This window comes from Sarcophilus harrisii, chromosome 3 (genome assembly GCF_902635505.1).
Source record: "Sarcophilus harrisii chromosome 3, mSarHar1.11, whole genome shotgun sequence".
Lineage (NCBI taxonomy): Eukaryota > Metazoa > Chordata > Mammalia > Dasyuromorphia > Dasyuridae > Sarcophilus > Sarcophilus harrisii.
Genome location: NC_045428.1, coordinates 477,177,368 through 477,187,652, shown reverse-complemented (window position 1 = coordinate 477,187,652; position 10,285 = coordinate 477,177,368). Strand labels below are relative to the sequence as shown.

Sequence of the window (10,285 nt, the reverse complement as noted above, 5' to 3'; positions counted from 1 at the left end):
GAAATACCTACAGAGGTCAAAGTCACAACTTGATGCTATCTACCAAAGTAACAAAGTTCAGTGTAAACAAAAAGAAAGTTTTACATAAATTACAACATGCACAAATGTGGCACTTTTATTAAAATATCACAAAGGAACACAAGAAAGTAATTTTGTATGTATTTGTCTCTTTAACAGACATCCTGTTTTGTATTAATCATAAGATTGCATCATGAAGATTGACCATTTAACCTGCTTTGGGTTTGTGTCACTCTTCGATAAACTGCTGATCCAGAGGATGTTATAAAATATGAGTCAGAGGCTTACTAGTTTTTTTTTTTTTTTGGCTCCCCAAATACTATATAATGAACAGTCTTCTTGAAGAGTGAGAGTGTATCAGGAGGCAGGTAAAGAGCTGCTGCACAGACTGAGCCATAGAGAAGGGCAAGAATGAAAATCCTTCTCCCTCTGCTCATCCTCTGCCTCACAGGCTCCCATGGCTTTCCTGCAGGTTTGAAAACCTCAAAGCAAGACCTACAAATTGTCCAGGTAAATTTTGGCTTTTCATTATAAGAAATGAAAACTTTCAGCGGGGTTGGGGGGAGAATAGTGATTTGAAATAAATAGTGTATTGGACTTTGTCAATGGTGTATTTCATTCAAGAAAGGTTTTCTCTGCCAGAAATAACAAAGCAGATTATCCTTCTGCTTTGCTAATTCTTCTGAGAAGAATTAAACAATCTGAGATCTGTTTCAAGGAGATGCATTTCTGACTTTAGAACAAATATAAAAATTAGGGTAATTTTCTTAATGAAATGCTATGTGTATACCCACAAAACAGGGGAACTGAGATCATACTTGAAGAACTCATGATCAGAATCAGAAAATCTAAGTTCACAGAAAAATAAAAATATTATTCCCCCTCTGTAACCCCCCATTCCTGGCATAAATATCATTTCACTCAACCAAAGTACTGGGATTTCTTTAAGGAAAAATCTAGGAAATGTCTTATATTTAAATATATTTTTATCTTTCTTTAGAATTATCTTCAGAAATTTTATAACCTAAAACCTGATGACCGTGATGGAGTGAAAATTCCAAAGCAGAAACCCATTAGCCCATTTGTTGAGAAGCTCAAGGAAATGCAGAAATTCTTTGGGTTGGAAGTCACTGGGAAGCCAGATGAAGAAACTCTAAAGACAATGAAAGAGCCAAGATGTGGGGTCCCTGATGTATTTCCATTTGTCATCACTGAAGGAAATCCTAAGTGGGAAAGAAACAATCTTACTTACAGGTAGGGATTCTGAAACAACAGAATGAGAATGGGTTTAAAAAGGAATTATAAGTATAAAATAGCTTCCATGGAGCTTATATACATATCTAAGTTCATTTCTTTTTCATTTTAAGCATTGAAAACTACACACCAGATTTAACAAAGGAAGATGTGGACGATTCTATCAGGAAAGCATTTAAAGTCTGGAGTGATGTATCTCCCTTGACATTCACTAAGATTTCTAAGGGTGAAGCAGATATAAAGATTTCTTTTTACTATGGAGGTAATCAGCTGGTCTTTTAGTTTAGTTATGTTTGGTTTTTCTCTAACTCTGAGAAATGAGGAAGATTTGAATTAATTTTTTTCTTTCAGATCATTATGATAATTCTCCTTTTGATGGTCCCAATGGAATTCTTGCTCATGCCTTCCAACCAGGCTTAGGTATTGGAGGGGATGCTCATTTTGATGAAGATGAAAATTGGACAACAGACTATAGAAGTAAGTTAGATAAATCTGCCTCCTTTCCTTTCCCCATAGCTTGTTGCAATATTAGTTGATTGAAACATCTACAGAAAGAACTATGGAGACTGAATATGGCTCAAAGCTCATTTTTTTTGTTTGCTTGTTTTTATTTCTCATGTCTTTTCCCCCTTTTGGTCTGATTTTGCTTACACAACATGACAAATATGGAAATATAGTTAAAAGGACTGCACATATTTAATGTAAATCACAATTGCTGTTTTGGTGAGGGAGAAGATAGAAGAGGGAATGAGGAAAAAATGGAACACAAATTTTAAAAAATTGAATATTGAAAACTACCTTTACACGTATTTGTAAAACTAAAATGCTATTAAGAAAAAATAAAATAGAGATAAAAATATGTTTATTACATGGAAAGAATATGCTAAAATAGATATTTTTCAATGAGATTTTATAACTCTATGAGTGATTAAACATGGGCACTATATTGTTTCTATGAATAATAGTAGTAATAATAATGATAAAGGAAGGGAATAAATAGTTATTAAATGTCTACTATTTGTCAAGCACTGTGCTAAGTGCTTTACAAATACTGTCTCATTTAGTCCTCACAACATAAACCTTAGGTATGGTAAGAAAATCAAACAAAACAAATAACTGACATCTATGTAATAAACTATAATTCACAATGTGTTTTATAGAAATTACTTTATTTGGTCTTTATTATGATATCATCTAGAGGGCTACAAGTATCATTTCTAAAATATTTATCATAATCTACTCTCTAAAGTCCCTTTCAACTTTAAGTTCTGTAATTTAGAATTTATACACCTTCTTTTAAAGAAGAGGAGACAAATTCAGAGAAAAAAGACAACAATCATCAATAGAAAGTTGGGTCTGGAGCCAGGTTCTTTGATTGCATATTTTATTTCTTCACTGCTCAGTCCACAACCTTCCGGTTCCTCCTCTAGACTTTGCTTTCTCAGTGGCATCACTATCTCCCTAATGAGTAAAGCTTAAAATCTCAGTCATCTTTGTCTCTTCCTTCAAGAATCCTTTCTTTGATGATGCCTCCTCAATTCAGCATTTTAAAAAACATTTTAAGAATCACAATTTGTTGAAATACCTTTTATTTATCAGGGAAGTAATGCTGTCCATCTAAAGCAATAATAGCACTGACTGATCCATAGTAGGGAGGACAGGCAAATAGGTTGCTCTGCAAGTCACATTAATGTGCTACTCTGTAATAGAACTGATACTGTGAGGATAACATATCATTCCTTCAGGGAACTCTTATCCCTTTCTGCAATGTTAATACATCCCTATAAACTTTGAAAAGTTTCTAACCATGTCTCAGAAGCAACTTGCCATATTATATAAAATACTACGCTTGAGTTCAAAAGAATTCTTATGCTTCCCAACTATAAAAAAAAGAACATATCACTTTACCTAACCCTTCCCACATATAAAATGGAGCTTGAAGTGTCCATATTACAGGGTTTTTGTGAGACTCCTATGAAATGCTTTGAAATTTTTAAAAATTATACAAATATCAGCATTATTAAGCCTCAAAGTGTTGTATGTTTCTTCTCATTCTTGTGTAGGGAGGTGGAGCTTAGTGTCCTGAGAGGATGCCTTTGAAGTAGAACACATTTCAGTGTCTCACAAATATGTTTGGGTTTTTTTGGTTTTTGTTTTGCTTTGTTTTGTTTTAGATTACAACTTATACCGTGTTGCTGCTCATGAGTTTGGCCATTCTCTGGGTCTTTCTCATTCTACTGACATTGGTGCCTTGATGTTCCCCAGCTATGCTTTTGCTGACCCCAATGATATCCAACTTTCTCAGGATGATATTGATGCCATTCAATCCATCTATGGTAAGTAGAAAAATATTCATATCTCTCTCTCTCTCTCTCTCTCTCTCTCTCTCTTCTCTCTCTCATCTCTGTCTTTCTATCTCTCTCTGTCTCTTCTCTCTCTCTGTCTCTGCATGTGTGTGTCTCTGTCTCTTCTTTCTCTCATCTCTATCTTTCTCTCTGTCTCTTCTCTGTGTGTGTGTGTCTGTCTCTCTGTGTATGTGTGTCTCTCTGTGTCTCTTGGTCTCTCTGTCTCTGAATCTCTGTCTCTATCTCTCTCTCTTTCTCTCTGTCTCTCTCACACACACACTCACATACACACACATATACACACACACAAACAACTTATATTAACTTTTATAAAGGTTTCCTATAAACTAATCAGTTGCCTCATATTTCAAAAAACATGCCTTCCATTCTCTCTGTGTGTTTATGTTATGCAATGGTCCTAGGTAATATTAATTTTCCTATTGTCTTTTAGGACCTACCAATAACCCTGTCCAGCCAACAGGAACAACAACACCACAAGCCTGTGATACAAAATTAACCTTTGATGCTGTCACCACAGTCCGGGGAGAAAAAATGTTCTTCAAAGACAGGTTAAAAAAAAACATTTGCAACCTTTCCTTTGGCATCTTGGTTCTTAGTAAAATTCTTAGTCAAAGTAAATGGAAAAGTATCGGTTCTGAGACTTGATTTGAAAGTCCTAAGGTCACATAGAAAGTTTGTAGTAGACTCAGGACTAAAATCCAGATATTTTGATTCTCCATCTAATGCCCTTTCTATTTTGCCATTGCCCATGTCCTCAGGCAATAATTCTTTTTTAAAAAAGTGTATGTTGTATGTAAAAAAGAAGTGGCTGTTGTAATCTGGAGAATGTTTTAGCTTTCTATCTCTTCATATTTAAGTAATGCTTCTCATTTTGGCACCTGTGAATTTTATACAGCTTGGAAACATTCAATACATAATATTTTTGTTTAGTAGTTTTTCAGTTGTGCCTAGCTCTTTCTCTATTATAATGCAAGTGTGAAGTCATATCCAAGACTGAGATAATTGGACATCTGTTTATGACTGCTTACAATTAAATTTAATTTTCTCACCTTTCTCTCAAATCAGGTTCTACCTCCGTACAAACCCTTATTTTCCAGAGACGGAAGTCAATTTAATTTCTCTGTTCTGGCCAAGTCTTCCAAGTGGAATTGAAGCTGCTCATGAAGTTGAAGAAAAGGACATAGTCAGGTTCTTCAAAGGTAATGCTTCAGATTTTCCACTCAATCCTTCTGTGTTATAATAATGGGCCAAAGAAGGAGAGTAGCTTTATTCTTTTTCATCCATGGGACTTCCCCCAAAGGTTCACTAGAATCATTCTGAATTTTCCAGTCAAAATGGCATGAAGTGTTTGTGATTCATTTTTATTCAATAGTGGAATGTGTGACTTCTTTGTTTTTGTCACTGGAATTGTGCAACACAGATTTGTATGCTATCCCCCTTATTGAAAAACATCCCAGAACACAGAAGTGAACTCAGACAGAAAATCTAGAGACTGGAGTCACATCAACAGAGAATGGAACAGAAAGATGTAGATCATCTAATTGCTTAATGATAGCCCTTGTGCTGCCAGTACCCCAGTAATTAGCACATAGCCAGAAAATAAATGGTTGCAAATTGCATAGGACCAATGATTTGTCGTTCTCTGACTCAACCACAGTCATATGCCTGGTCCCAGGCTGTGGGGATGCCAACTATCTGGCTACCAGTAGATAATCAGATGTTTGGTATATGTAGAAGAATATAAGATGTTTGATTCTATCTTATAGTTGCAACGTTAAGAGCATTAAATAATTCAGTTTAGATAAGAAAGAGATTATAAAACTAGTCTATTGGCCTATTGTGTGTATGTGTGTGAGTGTATTTGTATACATACTGGATTTTACATTATTTTTAATTGCCATTTTAACTGAACTTTGGTAAAAAGAATGAAAGCTTTTGTATTTTATAACATATGAGCCATCAATAGTGATATTCTGACTTTGCAATATAAGATCAACTATCATAACACATATACATTGGCCATTATTTCCAGATATTCATTAAATTAGATACCCTCTTAAGTATTTTATACTTTAGACACTAGGATTCTGAGATTCTCTAATGTACATACCTTTTGTGAAGTTGACCTCAGAATAAGTCAAATTATGTTTAGTCTTGGGAGGTGAAAAGTGAGAAATGATAGCCAAATCACATCTAATATTATAAATTAGATAAAATCATGTTCCTAGGCAAACAATGCTACATAGGGACAATTATTTCCACAGGAATGTTGCTATAAATGTATAACTGATAAAGTTCGTGAACTTTGGTTATTAGCATGTTGACAGGAGAAGTGATGTTTTGGGGACTGAGCCTGTTCTTATTAACTTAATTCTAGGGAAAATCTTCTTATAAAAGAATTTTGGTTTATAGGTACCAAGTATTGGGTGGCCCGGGGGCAGAATGTGTTGCCTGGTTACCCCAAGGACATCTACAGCACTTTTGGTTTTCCTGCAACTGTGAAGAAAATTGATGCTTCTTCTTCTGATATATACAATGGAAAAACATATTTCTTTGTAGGGGACAAGTACTGGAGGTAAGAATCCACATTTGGAAATCTTAAGGAGTTGACTCAGTCTGATAGAGTTTGATAGAGAGATGTCTATTTAATCTATCCTTACCAATTTAAGATTTACAAATTTACTCATTTATTCATTCAATAAATATTAGGTGCACTGTCCTATGGACTGGGGTAAATAAAAAGTCAAAAGATTAAATTTGATACTGTAGCTCACTAATAGAAATAATTTATTACAAAGTATTACAGGTTAACAGTAGAAGAGAAGTATAAAATGAAGTGCCTTGTGAGATTTGAGGGGAAAGTTCATTCTTTCCTGGGATGAATGAGGCTTCCTGTAAAAGGCAATGTTTGAATTGGGCATTTTAAGGCATTATAGGAATTCAACAGAGGTGTAAACATTCCAGGCATAAGAAGAAGCAGTACAATAAATGATTATTGATTGATAGATCAAGACTTGCAGAAGAATCATAGAGTAATTTAAGCTGGTAGGCATTTTAGAGATGATATAGTCCAACCTCCTTATTTTATAATTGAAAAAAATTCACATCCAAAGCTATGGAATAACTTTTTTTTTCAAGCTCATAGAAAGGGTAAGAGAGAGAGTAGGGAAAAGAACCTAGGATTCTTGGCTCCAGTGTCTCTTTGCATTTATTCTATCCTGCATCTTGACAGATGAAGCTGAATACAATTAGTTACCTAGAGGCACTGCAAAAAAAAAGGTTCCTTGTACCTGAAGACATTTCATTTAAGCAGATCATACTGTGGAACATACCCAGAGACTTAAGTTCACAGATTCATACCAGGATTAGAGTTGGAAGGGATTTGATGAATCCAAATGTAGGTCAACTACTTTCAATTGGCACATAACATATTTAGACACATGTTTTTTATAATGTGGATACATATGCAAATTTAGCTGGCGAGGATGACATAATGGTTTTAACTAGGCAATTGCACTGGTTTCTTTGGTTGGTTTTATTTTCTTATACTTATACCCTTAATATTTTTCTTGGTCAGATATGATGAATATAGGAGATCTATGGATGCAGGTTATCCCAAACTGATAACAGATGACTTTCCTGGAATTGGAACCAAAGTTGATGCTGTTGTCAGAGACAATGGTAAGTGGAGTCATTTTTAGAACAAAACTCCCAAACTAGGAAGCATTGATTTTTCTATTTTGTTGTTGCTAATAGCAAAACAATTCTTTGATAAAGAAAAGACAGAAATGTTTGAGTAACAAACATTTTTGGTTTTCATAGAATGATACTGATAAAACTAAAAGGAACTTTAAAAATGTCCCAGCCTAGTTCCTTCATTTTACAGATGAAAAAACTGATGCCCAGAGAAGTTAAATAGCTTGCCCAAGTTTACATAAATAAATAGTGACAACACTGGAATTAGGTGGCCATTCTCTACTCTTTGTTAATAAGTAGTTCAGATGGAAAATCAAAATTTATCTACTAAATATATCTTTCAATTTCTAGATTTCTTATATTTCTTCAGTGGAACAAGGCAGTATAAATTTGAACCCAAAACCAAGAGAGTTGTCGCTCTTTTGAAGACCAACAGCTGGTTTAATTGTGGAAACTACTGAGCAAGATTCCAAGATACTTTGTAAGCAGTGGAAAGATGTTTTCTAAAAGAGCCAAATATTTTAGTATTCAGTACCTATTTTTGTTTTACTTATCCTGGAAAACTAAAGCAAAATAACTTAATTTTGTTTGGATCTGGGATGGGAAGAACTTAGAACCACTGTTTGTTAAATGTCTTATATATTCTTATTATTCTTATTGTCTTAAGAAATTCATTGTGTTCAGGAGACTGAAATAATATATGTAAAGAACTTTTCATTTCACTTGGATTGAGATCTTATTCTGGGTTATCATACCTTAGTGACCACAGAGAATGTAACAGTCCATGTGAATAATTTGTTACTACCAATCACTAGCAAGAGAAAAACAGTTATTGCTAGTAGTGGGTCATGGGTCACTAGTGTTGTCTCTGTAATACAATGAATATCACCTTAACTGGTTTCTGAAAGTGAAGGATTTTGTATTTGGAATAAAACTAGAGCCACTTTTCCCCTTTAATAACCATTGAATGTTCCTTGCAACTGCTACAATATGTTTCACATAGTAAATGTTCAATAAATAGTTTAATTAATTGAAATGAAGTTTTGTGGTATTTTTTTAAAGTCACCTGCTTGTTCTGTATTTTCTTGATAGTATTATCATGATGTGAAACCTTAATAGTCAAGGTCCTATAAACAAGGGCACTATAATACCCTTAAGACAAGAGGTTGCCTTGGCTTCTCAGTGATATAGTATCACAGCGACTATGCTTTGTCTTCCATGTGCCTATCCCTTTATTCATTGGGGGTAAAATAGAGCCACAAACAAATTTATATATACACACAGAGGGGGCGGGGGGGGGGAGAGAGAGAGAGAGAGAGAGAGAGAGAGAGAGAGAGAGAGAGAGAGAGAGAGAGAATCTAAAGAAAACAAATTTGGGCAGGGAGGATAATATAACGATGAGGATCAGGATTATACTTGTGATTTCATTGATATAGGTGATTTCCACATAAAGAAATTTCCTCTAGCAATATAGGTTGCTGTTTTTTAGTCTTAGAGGATTGCTTACAGAACTGGGAGGCTAGATGACTTATCCAAAGTCATACATTCAAGATATGTACAAGATATACAAGAGGCAGGATTTGAATCCTGATATTCTTGTCCTTAGGGAAAGTTCTTTATCCACTATAGTACCTTGTCTCTCAATTGAGGAGGTACACATAGAATACAGTGTAAAAAGTCCTATATTTTGGTTCATAAGCTCTGTCATTTATGAACTTTGAGTGACTTTGGACAAGTCACATTATTTCTATGGCAGTCAGTTTTCTTGTCTATAAAATATGAGGGTTATAATTTAATATTATAATTGTTAATATGAATGAAATGGATTCACACATAAAATGGAAAAAGATGGCTGAATGGATTAGAAAACAATACACCGTGATACACTGTCTACAAGAAATACATTTAAACAGAAAGCTGAGCATAGAGTTAAAATAAAGAATTTATTTAAAATCTACTATGTAACAGCTGAACTCAAAAAGTCAGTATTAGCAATCACGATTTCAGACAAAGCAACAATAAAAATAGAATTGAATTTAAAAAATGAATAGGAAAAGTACTGAAGAATTAAGGTGGAATTGGTACCAATATTTAGCAAGACATAAAATAAATCACAAAAACTGTATTTTATCAATAAAATCCAGCAAGAATAAATAGAAAGAGAAATTCTATTTAATATACATATATATATAATACTTGGGAATTGACCTAGCAAGGCACACACATGGGAACTGTATAAATACAGGCTATCGAATACTATTTATGGACATAGAAATAAAATTAAATGAAATATTAATTATTCATGAGTAGATTGAGCCAATAGAATAAATGTGACAGTACTATATAAATCTACACATTTACTTAGTACCATATCAATCAAAATGCCAAAAGATTATCTACAAACTAGAAAAAATAATGAAATCAATTTGGAAGAAGAAAACATCAAGTATCTCAATGGAAATAACAGGGGGAAAAAAACAAATGAAGAGGTACTAAGGGAACCAAATCTTAAACTGCAGTACAAAATAATCATCATCAAAGCAATTAATATCTGGTTAAGAAATAGTAAGGTTGATCAGTAAAGCATGTTCCGTTCACAATATACAAATAAAAACAAATATAGTAGCCTAGTGTTTGATTAAACCAAAGACTGCCCAGGAGAAAGAAAGTTTTATCAGTGTGTGGTATACTTTGGAGTTACTCTCTCTTTGATTTTCTGGGAAAGCTAGAAAGTGGTACAGCAGAAACTAGGTATGGATGAACAAATAATCTCTAAGTGTATATACATCTTGGACAACGTGACATAATTTTTAAAAATAACAGATAAACAAGGAAGAAATTACCTTTCAAATGTGTAGATAGGATAATAGTTCATGACCAAATGCAGGACAAAGATTGAAGAAGATAAAATATAAAATTTAGTTGTGTAAAATGAACATTTTGCACAAAAA

General features: G+C 33.8%; 1 protein-coding gene across 1 annotated transcript; it reads left to right on the top strand.

Moving 5' to 3' along the window:
• Positions 1 to 360: 360 nt before the first annotated feature.
• MMP1 (matrix metallopeptidase 1) lies at positions 361 to 8,011 on the top strand. Its single transcript, XM_012545058.2, has 10 exons — positions 361 to 528; positions 1,019 to 1,272; positions 1,386 to 1,534; positions 1,624 to 1,749; positions 3,447 to 3,608; positions 4,069 to 4,186; positions 4,704 to 4,837; positions 6,051 to 6,213; positions 7,216 to 7,319; positions 7,686 to 8,011. The coding sequence occupies exons 1-10, from the start codon at positions 430 to 432 to the stop codon at positions 7,793 to 7,795; spliced, it is 1,419 nt and encodes a 472-aa protein (XP_012400512.2). The 5' UTR covers positions 361 to 429; the 3' UTR covers positions 7,796 to 8,011.
• Positions 8,012 to 10,285: the final 2,274 nt, after the last annotated feature.